This window comes from Dendronephthya gigantea, unplaced genomic scaffold (genome assembly GCF_004324835.1).
Source record: "Dendronephthya gigantea isolate DGI-Jeju-01 unplaced genomic scaffold, DenGig_1.0 000055F, whole genome shotgun sequence".
In the NCBI taxonomy this organism is placed as follows: domain Eukaryota; kingdom Metazoa; phylum Cnidaria; class Anthozoa; order Malacalcyonacea; family Nephtheidae; genus Dendronephthya; species Dendronephthya gigantea.
The window spans coordinates 832,501-852,148 of record NW_021163065.1 but is presented as its reverse complement, the minus strand read 5'-3'; the positions used below and the strand labels follow the sequence as shown (position 1 = coordinate 852,148).

The following is a 19,648-nucleotide window of genomic DNA, read 5'->3' as shown; positions in this document are numbered from 1 at the left end:
GTATTGTGAATATACATACCAACACCGCCGGCGGCATGAGGTGTTGGGACAAATTCGAATCTATAATTTGGTATTGATGGATTAAAATCATAAATAGTGTCTTGATTGATTCTAGTTTCAGTGATTCCTATTACACTAAACTGATAATTAAGTTCTTCTAGTAAATGTGATTGAAAGTTTTCTAAATTGCGTTTGAGGCTTCTAATATTATTATGAAGTAAGGAAAAACTGTTCCTGGTTGCAGATGTACTAGACTTATTTTTTAGCTGACTAAAGCTATTTGGTGAATAATATTTACAACGAACCGTTGGTAAACGAGTTACTGACTCAGAATTTTCATCGGAAATGTTTAGGTTGAAAAGATCTAGATCATGGATGCTAGTTAAGCGCTCAAGGTATCTCTTTGTTGGCAAGGAACTTTTTAAGCTATTATTAAATTGCCCATGGAATTGAGTAAAATTTAAACCATAGTATGGCAACTCCCTAAGGAGTGCTTTATTCAAAGCAATATCTTTTGCTGTCATTGAGTTCGCCATGTTTATCTAAATACTAGAGTATAGTTAGACATATAAAAAAAAGTTCAATTCTACTTAGCTGTTGCTTATTTTGGATTTAACTTTGGGTTGTTTGCAAGTTCGCCAGATCACGTTGGTCTTTGATCTTGATCGCTCGGGAATCTTCATGTTTTCGAAGATATACCATAGAGTTTTTCGTCCAAAAGAATCTGAAATCATTTTCGTCTTTGAATCTTTTAGCATCTGCTAGAAGTTGTTGGGTCTTCGGCGTTAGGTGGTCGTATACAGCAGCGTTCGCTAAAGATTCCTCGGGTAAGCCAACAAGTCTTGGATCGATTTTCTTAATGTCCCTTCTTACTGCCATTACTTGCTCACGGGCAAGGCGTCGTATGAATTTGCAGACTATTGGTTTGGGTCGTCCATCATTATTCCTTCTTGTGGGTACACGATGAGCAATGTCTACGTCTTGTAGTGTCACTTGAACGCCCATGGCGTTGAAGATTTGTACACATAGTGTACTTGTCTGGATAGCAGATTCTTTGGCTTTAAGCTCGGGTATTCCCAACAGTTTGACATTGAAGGAGTAGCTGTATTGCTGAGCATTGTCAATTGACTTTGAGAGGTTTTCTACATTTTCAGCAATTTCTGTTATATGGGCTTCTAGATGCGAAAGTTGTCTTCTTGCCGATGTTCGGAAGCTTTGTAGGTCGTCGTACTTGCTTTCCAAATACTCCAAGGACTTGATGGTCTCTTTGTTCACAGTCGATGGAGAATTCATCTGGTCGGCGTTACGTGCTTCATTTTGTTTTACATTTTCTTCTAGTTTTCTAAAATCTTTCATCAGAATCTCAATTTGCGCCTTTAGATCATCATTTTGTTTCTTTAGTGACTTAACAGTGTTCTTTGACATGTTTTATTTCGACAGTTTTGATAACAATTCAGGAGCTCATGGAGGCACGTCTGTACATAACAAGCACGTGCGGATATATATTAATTATTTACGTGTAATAATATTAATTATTTACGTGTTGAAAGTAATTACCGCATCAGAGGGTGGGGCAATTTCATCATTAACTTCCTGGAAACGGATGTTGTAGGCAGACAACATTGCAATACTTTCTATGGGAACCTCTTCGTGGTCCCGTGTGATGGCCAGCGAGAAAGGTTCCAGAACTATCGTTTTGGTAACTTTAACGAAATATCGCAAGGAACCATGGACATTCTATATTAGATATAGCGTAAATGATAACATCTTTAAGTCGATCTATCTTTAGGTTTACGAAAAATAAATAAATACGATTATATATATTTGTTTATGTGATTAAAGCTATAATTTAACCTTCATAAAGAACCTGTTGATCTTTCCATGACATACATCACCATTCTTGTAAATGACTAAATCCTTCACATAATATGTTCTTCCATTGATTGTAGCCGAGGATGTTTGGAGCTGACCTGCAATATGCCATTTTCGCCTTAAATTAAAAAAAATAATGAGAGTTATTTGATAAAAGTTATGTGCTCTGTATAGACTCATTATCTTAATAATTCAGAAGACTAAGAACGTCGCAACTGCATACTTGAAATACAGGACCACGGGCAGGGATCCAAAGCCATTTATACGACTCGCTCGTAATTTCGTAACATTTAGTTACTTACTTGATAAAGTTGTTTAATCAACCTGTCGGTTTTCTCTGGATATCTGGCCAATTGAGTTGCAATTGATGGTGTTGACATCTGCAATTTGATAATATCCGAAGGAGCGATCCAATAGAAAGGATGTCCGTTTCCATAACTCTTTGAATGTAAAATAAATGTACAGCTTGTCTATTCAATTTGCTTTATATAAGATCAAATATAGCTTGAATTACTGCGTACGAGTTTATTCACTGAGTTTATTCACTGCAAATTTGTTTAATATGCCGGAAAGCCATCAATTTTAAAAAATGAACCTCGTTTTCAAGACGTGACGACTTTACAACCATACCTTTTTTAATGGCACACTATCTTCTAAACCCTTCATTTTGAAGGATAAAACAGACGATAATGATGGTAGTTTTACTCCAAAACGTTTTAACATCATCCAAAGAAACTCCAAATCTGATCTTGACTGGTAAAAAAATAATAATAAATGCTTCTGTAAACGCACATTCTTCTCACATTGTTGCAATCCTTTTAAAGGATTTCGTGTGTCAAACATGTAATGGGGTCATTACATTTGATGACTCGTTATAAAATTACTTACCTTTGGCCTCATAATACTGTGAGCATAACAGTACAAAAGAAAGAATTTCTCGCTTGGAAAGGGATAGAAATCGTCCACATCATTCTCATCTGATTCGATGACAAGGGAGTCTTCATTCTCATCCAAAAGGTCCCTCAGGTCATTGTGCCTGAAAATTCCGCCATCATCATCAATTTCACTATCTTCAAACTCCAAACCCGATCCGTCGTCGCTATCAAACCCATCATTATCTGAAATATCATCGTCAGGGTGGACGCTAATTTCATCGTTCTGCCCAATCAAGCGGTCGTCATTAACCGGTAAAATATTGTGCGCTTCTTCCGCAAAAGCGAGTGTGTTCAGCAAAAGTGCATTATTTAAAGCCAACAACCTCTGCAAGTGACTACGAGAAGAAAAATGCCTTTCAGAAGTTTCAAATGATTCAAAGTTTTTTTCGCAGTCCACACATGTTGATACTGCCTGTCTTCTTCTTTTCATAGTTCCATATATTTACATTTGTTAGCCAGAAACTATGATTTTTTATCCGAAAGTGATCGTTTAAACGGAGCTGACAACAAATCATTTGATTTATCACATTGACTGTTAATCTTTCTTAGGAAATTTGAATGACCAAAATATTTGCTATTGGTGGCTGACTGGTTGCTCTGAGCCAATCTGAACCTTATTGGGTGAACAAAAGGAAAATGCATGCCATGATTGGTTGAATGGGAATTGCCATTGTTTTATTTCTTCCCGCTTAAAGCCTTTGCGAGAAGCGGTTGCTTCTTTCAGCTTTTTTGTTTGCCTCAAAATGTTTCGTGCCCAATTTCATCAGCATGTGGACGAAGATGCGGAGACACAGGACATCAGCAAGTGAGGACTGTCTCTCAGTTACTTTTGTTTTACCTTCATGCGTGCTGTCCTGTTTTATATGTTTACACTTTTTGTAGCGATTCTCATCAAGCTGTTTCAATGGAGCTTGAGACGTCATCAAGACAAGAAACATCCAGCAGGCAATTGCAACCGCGTCTGGTATGTCTTAAATTTTAATTTAAAAATGGCTACGATATCGCCCTTCTTCAAAAGAGTAATTTGTCCTTTTATTTATGTAGGTCCGTCCTTAAACAGCAGGCGCGAACTTTTTACACGGCAGCAAAATCCGAATTGTTTGACAGGTATCTATTTTTGTATTGTATTTGTAATTCTTTTGTTTCATGTTGATCCAATAATTTTGAATTAATTCCGGCCTAATTAATTAGTCTTTTCTGCTCCACCCCCTTTTGAAACGATAAGAAGTCCCCCTGTCAAAAACATATTAAAATGGCTTCTTGCAAATCGTTGCAAGAATTGATTAGATTTTATTTACGTTGTTGGTGACCGTGCCATGGCTGGTGTTATGTTCGCCGTAACGTTCACCGTTTACTTTATGGATCCTTCTCAATACAGATGGAAATCGCATTCTTTTAAAACTGTTTTGCCTGATATTGTTTTTATACAATTTGTTTAATGAAATGTTGGTTGTATTAATCTTGTTTTTGTTGTTTTTTTTTAGAAAATGTCTACCGCCCGGCTGTTCAAACACCTAACCACCAGGACCACGATCTTTTGATAAAGATTCAAAGTGATGTGGCGTCCCTGAAAAGGTCTGTTCTGGCATTGTCCGAAACCCAGCAGGAGATTTTGGACAATGTAAAACGAATCAGGCGCTCGGCTGAAACCAAAAATTTTAATCTGGCAAATTGTAGCCATACTGTAAGTTTTTACAATGTGCATAAATGTGTTTTAAAAACAATATAATTTATTATATATTAATTCAAAACGTTTTCAAACATTTGGTAGGACAACATCATCCGACTTCTTGGGAAATACTATATGTGCAAGGGGAGATTTTCTTTGCAGTCCCCTGAGAAAGAGGTACAGTAAATTGAATTTGTTTAACCTAGCTGCTATTTTGTTTTTTTTCTCTTTTTTGAACCATTCAATTTGGTTGCCAACACTATTTGTTTTCATTTGTTATAATTACTCCGCCTGCGTATGCGCAGCGGAGTCTTAAAATGCCATGGTCTTTTTCCTTTTCGTCGTCGTAGTTTTGGGCGACAGAAGTTGGCATTTCTACAGGTAACCCAAAACATTTTGACCGAGAAGCCCTGGGTTACACGGATGAATTATGTACATCAGTTGGCATTTAAGGAGGTTTGGGGGTGATTTTGTGCATTGTTTATTTTTTTTCGTGTCCTTGTGGCTCGTGTTCCTCATGTTAGAATCAGTCATTAGAGTTCACTGGTTAGAATCGACGTTCTTCCCTTGTGAAAAATATGAATGTCGAATTGAAAGAGCTTTCAGAACCATGTTCAACAACTACAAAGGTAAGTTGTTAAGATTTAGATTGTATTCATATGCTGTGGCGGTAATCACATATTAGTATCCCCAAGATTTTCTGTTTTATAGTTGATTTACTGATTCCCGTTGACGTAGTGTTTAAAATACAAACTAGGTATACACAAAGTACTGTTTGCTCTCAGAAATTATACATACTACAAGTTTAGCGACCCTGCATGCTTAAGAATTCAATATTTCTATTTACTAGAGTCTATTTTAAATGTATAAATGATTACAAAGCCTGGTCGAATTGTAATCAGGACCCAACATTTTGACAACCAGTCTTGGGCAGGTGACATCAACCCTTGGGTATCTAAGAAGCTTTGATTCCAGCTTTAGATCACCCCTGATGAAGACAGTAGAATGGACTGTCGAAACGTTAGGTCCTGATTAAAATTTGACCAGGCTTTGTGATCATTTATATAAACCAGAGTAGCGAGCGATAACAGGGTTAAAAGGGGGTATTAAAACTGTTCCTATTACAGGATTGATTTGCCAAACTTATAAAACTTTATTTTTGTTCTAATTTACAGGTTTTGGTGCTCATTTGCAGGAAGTTGCAAAAAAAATTAATGTCCCTGAGTGTGAATTCCATGAATGCACATTAGAATACAAAGTCACATTTGAATACCAAGTCAACTTAAATGCCAACTTAACTTTAAATGCCAACTTACCTTTGAATGCCAACAATGAAGTTACAATGAATAAAGTTATATTCATTAATGAAGTTACATTAGTAAACAAAGTTAAGCAACTGAATGAAGTTACATCATTAAATAAAGTTACATCAATGAATAAAGATGCATTAATGAATAATTTCATATTAATGAATACAAAATGTATAACAAAAAATCCCAAAAGTATGACAGACAACAGTTTGACAGGCAAAGCACCTCATTTTGTGACCTTTTGTCACCTGTAGTGTTTCCTCACCTGCAGGCGGAGTAACGCCTTGAGCAGGCGTCTTGTTGTCTATGTGATGCTTTTGACTTGTAGAGATCATTGAAGTTGGAGTTCTCCAACTCTCCAACAGGCCTAAGTTGTCAGGAACTATTGTTGAGGTTCCAGAAGTTTGAGAAGGCCAAACTCTCTTATTGGAGAAGTGAGGAAAGAAGGCGGGTAAGCACAATTCATGAACAATTTAGTTATTCGTTGCCATGCACATACATTAATAGCTTAAATGCAAATCATTAAAAATAGTTTGACGGTAATTGTCGAGGTCAATTTAAGTTGTGATTTCACCATGTTCAGAAAAGCAAAAAGAATCAGCAAGGTTTTCTTAGAAACAAAATCGCTTCTAAGCAGAGCAATATCACAACTCAAAGTTGTTTGATAATCAATTACCATCACTCATTGCATGCTTGAAAGATAAACGAGGGAAGGTCTAATATCTTAGTAAACTCTTTTTCACTAATTAACTGAATATCAGGACTGTGATTATTACTGTATGCTAATTGTTAACAATATTGTTATTCTGTTAAATATGGCTGCTTGGAATAGCTGGTTATCAACCATTGTTAACTGCTCCAACAGATGCCGTAACTGACAAGGTTGTACAATTGATTGGGCAGAAGCATGCAAATGGTCACAGAAAGCCCAATTCCAAAATGAAATAACCATCACGGTATGTTACATCATTAGGCACAACTATAGAATATCCTGCATGGTTAACTACAAGTTATTAAAGAACTTATTCATACTCTACAATAACTTTGTGAATGATCAGCTTTTTCTTGGTATATTTTAGCCATGCAATTATATACTGTATATAGTTATTCCCATCATATAGTATATAAATTTAATATGTTTCTACAAAAAGATATTTGAAGATGTTTGCTGGATATGATAGGTCACTATCTCTTTCTATTTTCTGAAGTGCAAATACATCAGAGAGGTCACTGTAGAGAGAGCAAGGAACCTGAAAGACTTCTGGAGTCCTTTTACCAGTGGAAGACAACAACATGGCCCAGAGGTCTCACACAGGAAGACTGGCAAATGGTGAGACTTGATGACTCTGCTGCCTATTTAGAATAAAGGCAATCAATTTACCTAGCATATATATATATATATATATATATATATATATATATATATATATATATATATATATATATATATATATATATATATATATTGTTGAACATGATTTGCTCCAAAATATATATATATATATATGTATATAAATATATATGTATATAAATATATAAATATATAAATATATTGCACATCGCACTTGCCACATCAACGTTAAACTTTCTTCTATCTTTAATGGTTCAAGATTTCTTAACTTTCATCGCCGCGAACGTCTAAGAAGTGGCACAGTGCTTTTTTTCCTTTGTTTTTCAGCATTCATTAGGTCATCTTGAATGTCGGGGCTGCATTGTAAACCAGAGCTTAAATGTACGAGGCAGGAATTTTCTTTAAAGGGTGTCCCCCACTCTTTAATAAGATCATAACTACGAACAACGCACTCTTCGTCGTGTAGTAAACGTTTTCTCCAAGATCTTTTGTGACAGATTTAGCCTCAGACATTCCAAGGAACTTCTCCATCTTTGACTGACACTTCGCAGCAATATGACTTGTTAGTACCCATCTTTGTACCGTCCCCTCCGATGTACTATAGCCAACAATCCGCCAGAACATTTCTGCCCCCTGTTGATTGTCTGTTCTATAGCTTGATCTGAAGGTATCTTGTTAAATCTTCCACGTTGTCTTCTTAGAGAAAAATAACCAGCTTCGAATTCCTGATGTATTGCAGGATGGGTTTCCGGAAGTTTCTTCATAGTTACCAGGTAGTATGTCAGGAAGCATGCGTAGTTTGGACGATCGTAGCCAAACATCCAAGGAAGCATATTCTCTGTCGATTGTAGATGCAATTTCCAGTCTCCAAGCTTGATAGATCGGGAAAAATCGAGTAATATCTGTACCATCTGTGAAAATGACAACCAAAAAGATGCTGTTGGACCAAGAGAACCATTCAAGAGAGAACCTTCATAGATATGTATCTCATCGAGCAGTTTGGCTTGATCTTGGCTAAGGGTTTCCAAATGTTGCTTCGAAGGAGAGAAAAGGAAACTCTTTAGCTCTGGAGAGTCGACTAATGCTTCATAACACTCGTCTATCTGGTCTGGTTGGTCCTTTCTCCATTGTTCAAAACTCTCTATCATATCTCTCTTGACAGTTTCATACAGGTATTTTAGGATTCGCATCGCGTTGTTATAGTGTTTTCCTTTAAACATTTGGTCAACTGAAGACTCACCAAGGAGATTTGTCTCAATTACGATGTCACAAAGACCAGCATCAGCAAACTTCTTTCCAATCACAGCAATGATTATACACATTGTGTGGGACCCACCAAGTCACAAGACGATGAACTGCTCAAGATCAACGTACCTTAGATTCATGATAACTTCAAGAACTTTAGCGTAGATTGCCATATCAAGCACAACATCAGTCTCGACTAGATCAAGTTTCTCTGCCTTTATCTTCGACTGACAAAGGAGTTCCAGAACAGTATCAAAGGACGTTGGAGATTTGTTGATCGATGACAGGTATCCAATTTTATGATAGTTGTCGCTGTCGTTGTCGCACATAAAATAATTAAAGCCTGTCCAACTTGGTATTTGCTGTTCAAGACTCACTTTATTTTCTAGACTTCTGGCGATGATCCATAGTGTATCAACAATGCGCAAGCATTGAATTTCGTCTTGGTGCATTCTAAGCTCAATGTTAGTAGGGTCTTCCGTGTTCTTTCGTTTCACCTGTACGTACGAAGGCATCTGTGATAAAGGTTGGAGCTTTTTAACTCTTTGTTTTGCACGCGATTGTAAAAGCACTGAATTGTTGGTGGAAGTAGGCTCGGGTAGATGCAACACAGCCTTGATGACTGGATAACAATACCGTTAGTGCAATGCAAACTAAGCCCTCTAAGGCTTTCAGGATTTATATCGTTGTTATCCTAAACGAAAGTGACAAATCGAGATGGTTGGATGATGGCTGGAGAGAACGATCTGTGGACTTGGTCCTTAGAATGTTCCATCGCCAAATACGTTTCAAGAATAAGGACATCATCATAAGAGACTCCGTGGCCAAACTTGTTTGCCCAATTGATCACAATCTTGGAACCAGTCTTTCTTTTGATGGAAAACAAGAAGGTCGCATGTTTTGACATTTTCTTCCGACCATTGTTGACATGATAGATGAGATCTTGACCAATTGATGATACTAAACGCGAAACCTTCAGAGATTTTGTTGGTTTCTTTGCGAGGATTCCTTCTAATAAACGTGTTGTTAAGTTTGGAACCTCAGTTTCTTTAGAGAGAAGCTCGTGTTCCGGTGGTGGCCAACTACTGAAAGTATTGGGAGTTTCCAACAATTCTTTATGTATTTCCTGTGCAGCTTCCATTGTTTTCTCCTCTAGGGTTTTCTCCTCCCATCTACAATTAACTTGCACAATTAACTTGCTTTGTCTTTACTGCCACTTCAACTAACTGTCCCTTTTCAATGCTGTTGTTAAACAGATACTCGCTGGCGTACTTCGGACACCAGAATCCAACTTTCGAACCGAAGCACTTCTGAATCTTTTCTTTGAGCCTTTGCACTTTTGGCGTACCAAGCTGATATTAATTACCAAAAAAACGTTCTGCGATTTTTTAATATTGCCTAGCCAAATCTCCCATCCGTAAAACTTCACACCCCAGCTATTACTTTTCCCTCAATGGTTGCAGTTAACTCCTGAAAAACTCTTTCAGCATCACTCGTTACGACTGGTTTTGCCATGCGCTTTTTATCCGAACATTGTCAGTAAAAGCTGTCTGCCAGCCCTCACAAGAAAATTTAACCTCGCCGACATATCAAAACGGTTTTAAGAAGCGTTGAACTGCAATTTTACCATGAAATGAAATTGCCCCTCGATATGGTAAGTTTTCACTCACTTTTTATTGTCTATCTGCCTGACTAATAAGTGTAATTTCCTATTATTTCTCGTTATTTCGATTCACATGTTTCTGCTCGGTGTACGGTTAGCGCCCGTACAGGGAGCACTAGTACGGGGAGCACTTTTGGATGATGTGATGTCATACCTGAATGACAAAAGAAAACATGAGAGTGCAAGCAAGAAAACAACTAAAGCTAGAGCAAGGTAGACAACAGGCTGAAAAGTTCAGAGGTGCGGCAATGGTTTCAATGAAAGAAAGTGAGTTGATCACAATAAGTTAAGATATAATTAAGGAGCATTATACCAGAGGGTGCAGAGGGGGGGGGGTTAGATGATCAATCAGTAAATATTTTACACTGGTGGCAAAGATGATGAGAATTAAAAATCTTATTGAAAATGTTTAGTGCAAATATTTCACGCCTTCTTTAGAGAGAACAACAACTAGTGACTCAGATGAAGATGGAGAAGAAACTCAGACTGCTGATCAAAATAATAAAGGCAACATACCTTTGCATATTTGCTAATACCTTTTACCCCAATGAATGATAGAAGACAGTTTTTGTCTATTTAGTTGTTAACTGTACATTTGGGCAGATACGCCGATTAACCCATTAAGTGCCAGCACTTTCCACATGACGAGTGAAATTGTCTGGCGTTTGACAGAGTACATACCAAAGGTAGGGTGCATCAGGGTGCAATGCTGTTTAATGGGTTAAATTATACCATGTATAAATATTGTAATAATAAATTATATTAATACAAGTAGTGATATCATTATCATAAAGTGATATTTTTTCAAATTTTCAGGTAGAAAGAAAATTAAGCGAACCAACAGGTCTGATCTTATGACGTATCTCTCAGAGAAAAGTGAGTCAAATGTTATGCTAAAGCAGCAGGAACTAGATTATAAGAATAAGGCCCTGGAAATTGAATCAAAGTTAAAGCAAGATGCAATGGCGTTAAAGCAAAAAAAGCTGGAGCTCCAAGAAAAACAAATTGCAATACAATTTGATATGCTTAGAGCATTCATGGGCAGTTTCAAGAAACAAGATTAATTAAGAATGGATGCAATAGTTGATTTTCGTTGTCGTATATAAATTCATGCATTCAATTAATATTTATAATACATTATTGTGTATAATTTATACTCTATACAGTATATAAAAATTAATAGATAATTCAATAATTTACAATACAATGTTATTTGTACAACATTTGTTCAGAATATGTGGAGGTCTAATTACTTAGATATGTCTGAACATCAGGTGGAGAGAGATGAAAAAAACTTGTTGTGACACTTCCATACATACATGTATGGCAGTTAGTTAGGAGAGCACCCACAACATAGTACTTCCCAATTGGCTGAAGAATAATTTTTAAATTCTTCTTGAAATCAAGAAATGCAAAGTACTGCAATACTTGGCCAAAGGCCCATTCAACCGAAACTCACACTCTATTCATACACCGATTGAACAATTCCTGCTCTCTTGCAAGCATATGCTGGCAAAGAGGGTAAGCAGGATCTCCATACAGGTTATATACATTCGGTGGTTTGAACTTTGCTTGTAACTTTGTAAGCAAGTTGCTTTCACAAAGCATGAAAGCATCATGATGTTTTCCTGGAACTGGGCCATAAAGGTTTGCAATAATTCCATTGGGACAAACAACACTCTAAACAAGAATAATATAGCATAAATTATACTGTTTATTATTGTTTTGTGATAGTTATGGGCCAACTAAGGAACACATATGGTACCTGAAATTTTATGCCATGTATTCGCTTGTGACCAGAGAATAAACTTCTCTGACTATGAATAAGTCGGCAGCATGGTTCCATCAATGAACCCCCAACAATCTCTAAGTGGAACCCCAGCAATGTATGGTATCTGCAAATAACTGTGCATCAATCCAGTCTTGATTAAGATCCTCAAGTAAGTGATGGAAGCGATTATATATATCATTGAGAACCTAGTATCAAGCAGATGTACAATATAGATGGTTATTGGTTAGTAAAAGTTGTATAATAATGAAAAAGGTTGATCATTGTCTTATTAACAAAACATTCTTGATTCAATATTCATTTTTCCAGTCTAAAAGTCAGTTGACAGTCCCTTATTGTTCATGAAAGTTTCAAAAACATTTAAATAACAATATTAGGATAAGCTCGATAGATTACATTACCTCATGAACAATCATACTTAATTCAGGTTCAGGTCTTGCAAACAGAGGGCAAAGATCTGACAACCGGTTTGGATAAGTCAGACGTCTGAGGAGCAACAGGAATGATTCCAAGCCATTGGCCACAGTCCCATTGGGACATTTATATGTGTCAGGAATCAATAGATGGGTAAGTAGACGATGAATATTAAACATTTAATTCTTTTCCTCTCAATTTAATGAATAGATCACAATATCATAGTATTAATACTAAATAATTTAATAATAATAGTTAAAGGGATCATGCCTGAATAATTTGATGCACATTTTCTGATCAATCTTTTCAAGGTCTATCCTAAATTTATCTCCAAATGGTTAATTGAATAAACTGAATGCTATCAACATCTCTATATCTTCGCTGGCATCCTCATTTTCCGCGTCCTCTTCTGCGGCAACAAGGGAAAGCAACATATTATCGATTTACCTTCTACAGTAAACAGAACGAGTCCTTGAATCACATGAAAACAATGCTGCAGTAAAACTGCAGTATTCAACATCTAAATAACATAAAAACAAAGACATACAGCTACTAAGTTACTAACCTGCCTCCAGCAGCCGCCATTTTAGCTGTTTTGGTAATTGTGGTTACCATTCCTTCACTAGGTGCTCTTACCCGGAATTTAAGAAAATTCTTAAGTTGCAAACCGTTCCTGTCTTACCGGTAATGGGTATGTGTAATTCACACGTACTTGTACACTGGAACCAGGGTATCTTAACCTCTCTAATGTCATCCGTTCAACCCATACACCTAAAGACCAGTAAGCATTTACAGCAGGGCCTTAGCCAGAGGCCCGTCCACCCATCTTTTGGACGGGCATTTTTGAAAGTGGACGGGCAAAAATATTTTAAAACAAAACTCCAGTATTTCCTCTTTATTTCATTGCTACATCGTACAGACTTCAAAATTTGCTAAGATATTTAATAACAGGTGCACACACTTCGAGAGCGAAACGACAAAATGTCGATTATTGCGGCAATTGCAGTAAGTGTCATATTACAAGAAGAATACATCACGTACTCTCAAAATTGCATTCTACAACCGCTGAAAAAATTTACACGAGTTCAAAACAAAATGGCGTCAGCGAAGCGTGAAGCTCAGCGAAGCGAGAAAGTTATTTTAAAATGAATTAATAACACAGTATTCATGCAAAATGCCCCCAAAGAAACTAGCTCATCCAATGTCAACAGTGAAAGCGAGCAAGAGGACGAGTGGTTAGACAGGTAAATATTCACCTTTTTCATTGAAAGAAAAAATGAAAACTAATGATGCATTATCAACATTTTAGGAATGATTCCACCCCAACCATTTCATCAGCTTCAAGGGAAAATGGGAGGCCAGTCAGGCCACGCAAATTCCCCCTTATCTGGTTAGATCAGTACAAGTGGATGCAATATGATAAAGGCAGAAACGTTATGTTCTGTAAGCTCTGCAGAGACCATGGATTAACAGGACAATGGTGACAGGAACTAGCAATTTTAGGAAGAACGCTGTTTGTGATCACTTAGGTTCAAAAGAACACGCTCTGTCTAGAGCTTCTAATAATCCTGCTCAACCCACTATTTCCGAAGAAGTTAAGAGGGCTGAAGAGAGAAGAATGAAGGCTGTGAAACTTGGAATGAAGGCCTGTTTTTGGGTGGCAACCCAAGAGATACCAAATTCTCAGTTCAAAGCTCTCCTCAAGTTTCTAAGGCATTTAGAAATTCCTGAAGCACTCTATTTGTTTAAGTCGGGCAATGTGAAATATCAAAGTTTAGACATTTTCAACCAAATACTCAGGGCGCTCAGCAACACCATCGAGAGTGACTTAACTGCTCAGCTAAAAAAAGTCCATGTGTGGGTGTAGGGATTGACGAATCAACTGACTGAAGTTTGGAAAAGCATCTTGTGGCTGTTATTCGCTATACAGGGTGTATCAAAAAAAATGTCCCAAATGTAAAATTTCCGTTTTTCAGGATATTTTGCAGAATTTGGCAATTTTTTGTGTTCTTAGAGATAGTTAAGACTTATCTGGTATACCTAGGCCAAGTTTGGTTTTTCATTAACAAAATTATGTTACCGGGGGGCGTGATTCCTTTCCACTGATATTGAGAGGGCTTGCGCGCGAAAATGTGAAGCTGAAATTGAGATATTATTTAGCTGTCTAAAAGTAGCAAAGCTTTTTAATAAACTGTCAAAGTTTCAGGAAAAATACTGCAAACTGGGAGCAACGCGCGACCCCTAAAGGTGACAAATATTTCATTGCACGCTGTGGATTAAATGCATCGTTGATTTTAGCGTGACCAATCTCATGCAAGGATGTGCAAATGAATAAATTAAAGCGAGAAACTGAACAAGAAGACGAAGCGATTTAATAACAAGATTTTTATTCTTGATGTTAATCCTCAACATTTCTACCATTTCTTTCTAAGCAAACTGCGGCTCGTCTGAGCATGGTAAACACTGAACGGAACCACATTTGTCTGTCCTGCCTCAAATTATCCATTTCATTCGAAATTCTTTCTTGCAAATCGCCCACGCTACCACCGGCAAATCTAGGCGAATGGACAGACAAATGGTTCGCTGTTCAGTGTTTAGTATGCTCAGACAAGCAGCAGTTTGCTTAGAATGAAATGGTGGAAATGCTGAGGATTAACATCACGAATAAATCGCTTTGTTTTTGTGTTCAGTTTCTCGCTTTAATTTATTCATTTGCCCAGCCTTACATGAGATCGGTCACGCTAAAATCAACCATGCATTTAATCCACTGCGCGCAATGAAATATTTGTCACATTTAGGGGTCGCGCGTTGCTCCAAGTATGCATTATTTTTCCTGAAACTTTGACAGTTTATTAAAAAGCTTTCCTACTTTTAGACAGCTAAATAATATCTCAATTTCAGCTTCACATTTTCGCGCGCAAGCCCTCTCAATATCAGTGGAAAGGAACCCCCCCCCCCGGTAACATAATTTTGTTAATGAAAAACCAAACTTGGCCTAGGTATACCAGATAAGTCTTAACTATCTCTAGGAACACAAAAATTTGCCAAATTCTGCAAAATATCCTGAAAAACGGAATTTTTACATTTGGGACATTTTTTTTGATACACCCTGTATAACACCCAGTTCTGAGGTCAGAACCACATTTTTAAAGTGTGTAAAGGTACCCAACTGCAAAGCCATTGCACTGCACAAAGCGACCAAAGATATGATGGAACAATACAATATCCCTGACCAGAAAATTGTTGGTTTCGGTTCAGACGGCGCATTCGTGATGGCAGGAGAAATGGGGGGAGTTAGTGCTCTGCTAAGGAAGGACAATCCCTTTTGCATTTTTGTCCACTGTGTTTGTCAACGATTGCACCTGGCAGTCTTGCAAGCATGCAAGAACAACCAGCATATGGCGACGCTACAAGAAATTCTAAGTGGAATATACAACTACGTCCAAGGTTCCACAAATCGTCTGCAACAGTTCGAGGACATTGCCACTTTGTTGGAGGTAGACAGTCTGAAGTTTAAGAAGAAATTTAATATTCGCTGGCTGTCTATGGGAGAATGTGTTTCGGCTGTAGTACGCAACTACAAAGCATTATTAGTGCATTTAAGTCAGGATGCAGGGTCAGGTAACCCTGTTGCCATTGGATTAGATCAACAGCTGCGGAAGTATAAATTTGTTGCACTCTTGTATCTCTCAGCTGACATCCTCGCTGCTACCAATCATCTCAGTAAGTTATTCCAGTATCGGGACGTAACATTTTCAGCGGTGCGATCTTCGGTGGAAGACTGCATGAGTATTCTTCGAGGCTTCTTGTGAGTTTGTTACTTTGAAACGAACATTGCACAGAAATAGAGGGATTAACAAAGAAGATGAAGATGGTAATCAGCGCTTTCATTTCCACAGGCCAACTGAACTATTCAAGATTATATTTGGAGGACCCTATGGAGAAGATAACAAGATCCAATTCCGGTCTATGTATAATCTCATGGCATTTTGTATTTGTGTTATGGTGGACAAGGCAGAAGCTGAACGAGTCTTTTCCATCCAAAACCGCATCAAAACTCGTCTGAGGATGAGTCTTACGATTGAGCGTTTGGATCAACTCATCCGACTCAGCAACACTGGAGGGAAACGGGGACATTGAAGACTTTGACTTTGATACTGCTCTGCGTAGTTTTATGTTATCCGCTAAGAGACGGATATAACCGACAACAAATTGCAGTGCTGTGAAATAATTTGTGTAAAGATATGTTGTGATTCACAATTTTATTTGTAAATTTTATTCGTTTTCAACTTCTCATCTTACTAAAAATCAGTCAGTGTCTGATCCAACATGCCAAGGCAAGACTTATAGTTATGATACGTGCAGCAATTTCAAGACTCGAGTTACTACTTACTAGACTTGTAATTCGCAAAATAGAAAAGAATTGCCCCAAAATTTACTATATTTTCCTCTTCATGTCTGTTTTCCCGAAAAGTTATTAAGCTTGTTTCGCAGCAACTACCAAAAATTGAGTGCATTTCCGGGATTTCAGGGGAATTGATTTCAAAACTTTCCCGGGGGAGCATGAATTCGGACCCCAGTGGACGGGTAAAGTACAAACCCTGGCTAAGGCCCTGATTTACAGGTTATGATTAACTAGACGATGAACTGGAAGTACTGTGATGATATATTAATAATACTGTACATATCTAAAAGAAATACTTTCATATTTTTCAAATATTTCACTAAAAATAGAGGCACACTGCTTCCAAGGCACATTGTTATATATACTGTGCACACATTCTTTTTCAAACTGGCATGCTACCTCTAGTCAAAAAGTTGAAGCCAAATTTTCCAACATAAATTTTGGGAACCAAATGGAATAACTATTCATATAAAATACCCAACAGTAGTAACTCAGAAATCAATTTCTGAAAATACCCTAGTATAATGTTTTTGGAGTTAATATTGTAGGGTATTTTAGCTGCATATGCTGACTTGACTTCCAGTCAGGCATGTGGGAAATAGCGATACAATCTCTCACCAGATTTGTCTTGCAACATGTGCTTGGTAATATGGAGGGGCATTCCATCAAACAATGGACTATCCAGATTTTCACACTTAACCACATGACTGAAAAAGGACGGAAACCTAGCCCAAATAACTTGACCATCACCATTGTGGGTTGTTCTGGCACTCCAGTATAGGTGGTTTGTGCATGGCTTTATCCATTCTGCTACTGCTTCACATCCACTGATGTTTGCAATTTTTGTCAACACTTTTGTCACTTCTACAAGAGACACATGACAAATCAATTTACTTGTAGAAAATACAACAAAGATCACCTAGAATATTCTGTCTGGGATTATTACTTTAAACAAGGAAATTACACTGTTACTTTTGCTGCACGTTTATAACCAACATACTTTTTTTAAGATGTCAAAGAGTTGAGTGATGTTCAACAACTTTTCCCTCATGTTTCACTATGGTTGCATGCCTGTCAGACACAAATGTTTTCACAATTAAAGTCAAACCAAGCAGATACTTCATGCTTCTGCAGAATCCAGCATAATCCATAGCTGCACGACTGCCAACTTCATTTCTTTAAACTAAAATATTCTTAACCTATTCTATCCTGAAAACCTATTCTAATAAAGAACTCAATAATTACCAGCATCAAGCCTTATCTATGTCAGACTATCTTCTAAAAAATGTTAGTAAAATACCTGCACTAAGACAAAATGGATGATGAATGGAACAGTGCAACAAAATACAGTATATGCACAGTACTTGGCACTGTGCCCCATACTGTTGTGCCGCCCATCCCCAGCAACAAAAAGTTTCCCATGTTTTTTTTATCTTGTCCACCAATTCAGACTGGTACTTCTTCCAGTGCATGTACATTGATGGAAATAACTTTTCCTATAAAAGAATTAATAGCATAACATATAACACTCGTTTATACAGGGTAGTGAGGGTACTCCTGTGCATGCACCTATGTACACACTATATTGTAAACTAGAAATACATGCATGCAGCAACCCCTCACCATTTCAAACGAAACAAAATATTTCCTGAGCTAGCCAGACCTAACCTTCAATATTATGAAATGTCCTAAATGTAAAAGCCGATAACTGATGTTTCAAATATTTCGAAAACAAACACAGTCGTAAAGGTGAAGTGAAATCACCCGTTTTCCTGCTGCTTTCCGTTGCAATAAGTTATAGACTTTCACAGTTTAAGTGAGAGTTAATACTTCATTATATAGCTAAACCTTCAAAACATCAAAACAGCCCAAATAATATAGATAACCAAGCAGTGAACGTCGAATGTTGTTTTTCGATTATTAAATTCATGCAGTGATTGCAGTCAACTATATTTAAACCTTTAAAGTGATATTTGTTATATTAAAACTCCGAATTACACTTTTAAGGACTCTTTTGAAGTTAAAACAATGGTGTAAAGCCTTAAATAGTCAGTCACGTCTTCGCAAAACCGAGCAAAATGACATACTGTACCAAGGTCATAAAATGTATTCGTACAGCAAACACAAAATAAACCTTGAAATAAACAAAATAGACTCCTAGCATTTCAAGGATTATAATCGAGTTGTTCCATTTCACCGCTAATTGCTCCAGTTCTGACAATATTTTAAACTCTTCCCAGTGTTTTATCTGTTATTTGATTCCACATTTCATATTTTGTTTTCGAAACATTTTTTTAAAATATAGTTTGCAAAATGACAGTTAAAATGCTGATGTTTTTCACTGAAACACAAACGTTTCGTCTTAGCCAATCAGGAAGTTGCTGATTACCAGTCTACACTCGTTCGCATTTTGCGCATGTGCACAAGTACCATGACCATTGAACGACCATCACATTTGGGCAACTTTGGACTCCGCTATGTTCTCCCGGGTCACGAGTGTAATTCCTAATCTCCGAGCGGAATTAGTACCCTCGCATGGTGCTCCGCACTGGCTCGGGGATAATATGCAAGGGACTTAGCCAGAGGGTCAGGAAAACGGTAAATTCTAGCTCATGCTAGATCTGTTTACCAGTAAAGTGTTTATGAAAATCATAAAATCGACTCCCCTTGGCAGTTACAATCTTTTGGGATTTGGCAGAACAAATCCCACCTCCACAGAATAAGATAAATATATTAACATTTCCAAACTTACTCGCTGATGATTGAAGAATATTCTCAATGACATGCAGGTCATTCCCATATGTTGAAACACTCATTCCCACTGTTGAAACTTTGGTTGCTGAGGTGCCTGCCAATTGAATTCCAAAACTATAAATAAGTGAAACAAGATCTTTTTATTTACACACTTTTCAAATATGGGCATGCGATAATGCTGATATATTTTTTAAAACAGTAAAACCTTTAATACCATTGTTTCTTCTTGTCCTATGGATAC

General features: G+C 37.2%; 3 protein-coding genes and 1 long non-coding RNA gene across 4 annotated transcripts; 2 read left to right on the top strand and 2 right to left on the bottom strand.

The window, feature by feature from the left end:
* Positions 1-612: 612 nt before the first annotated feature.
* LOC114529249 lies at positions 613-1,425 on the bottom strand. Its single transcript, XM_028551005.1, has one exon. It carries the CDS (start codon positions 1,423-1,425, stop codon positions 613-615), a length of 813 nt encoding a protein of 270 aa, XP_028406806.1.
* Positions 1,426-1,536: 111 nt separating this feature from the next.
* LOC114529248 lies at positions 1,537-7,132 on the bottom strand. The gene is made up of 7 exons (XM_028551004.1): positions 7,037-7,132; positions 6,706-6,765; positions 2,761-2,811; positions 2,503-2,625; positions 2,174-2,312; positions 1,855-1,991; positions 1,537-1,737 (listed from the first exon to the last, which is right to left on the bottom strand). Exons 2-7 carry the CDS (start codon positions 6,736-6,738, stop codon positions 1,537-1,539), a joined length of 684 nt encoding a protein of 227 aa, XP_028406805.1. The 5' UTR covers positions 6,739-6,765; positions 7,037-7,132.
* On the top strand, positions 4,247-6,231 carry LOC114529266. Its single transcript, XR_003687601.1, has 3 exons — positions 4,247-4,491; positions 4,579-4,653; positions 6,115-6,231. It is a non-coding gene; the product is annotated as an uncharacterized LOC114529266 (long non-coding RNA).
* Positions 7,133-15,457: 8,325 nt separating the features above from the next.
* On the top strand, positions 15,458-16,060 carry LOC114529247 (zinc finger protein 862-like). Its single transcript, XM_028551003.1, has one exon. The coding sequence runs from the start codon at positions 15,458-15,460 to the stop codon at positions 16,058-16,060; it is 603 nt and encodes a 200-aa protein (XP_028406804.1).
* The last annotated feature ends 3,588 nt before the right edge of the window (positions 16,061-19,648 follow it).

Bases quoted from the DNA above. Each gene is read 5' to 3' on its own strand.
- LOC114529249 (XM_028551005.1), bottom strand. From the start codon at position 1,425: ATGTCAAAGAACACTGTTAAGTCACTAAAGAAACAAAATGATGATCTA.
- LOC114529248 (XM_028551004.1), bottom strand. From the start codon at position 6,738: ATGGTTATTTCATTTTGGAATTGGGCTTTCTGT. The intron at 2,812-6,705 runs GACCATTTGCAT...CCCTTTCCAAGC, and splicing joins TTTGGAATTGGGCTTTCTGT to GAGAAATTCTTTCTTTTGTA. The intron at 2,626-2,760 runs GTAAGTAATTTT...TTTTTTTACCAG, and splicing joins ACAGTATTATGAGGCCAAAG to TCAAGATCAGATTTGGAGTT.
- LOC114529247 (XM_028551003.1), top strand. From the start codon at position 15,458: ATGGAACAATACAATATCCCTGACCAGAAAATTGTTGGTTTCGGTTCA.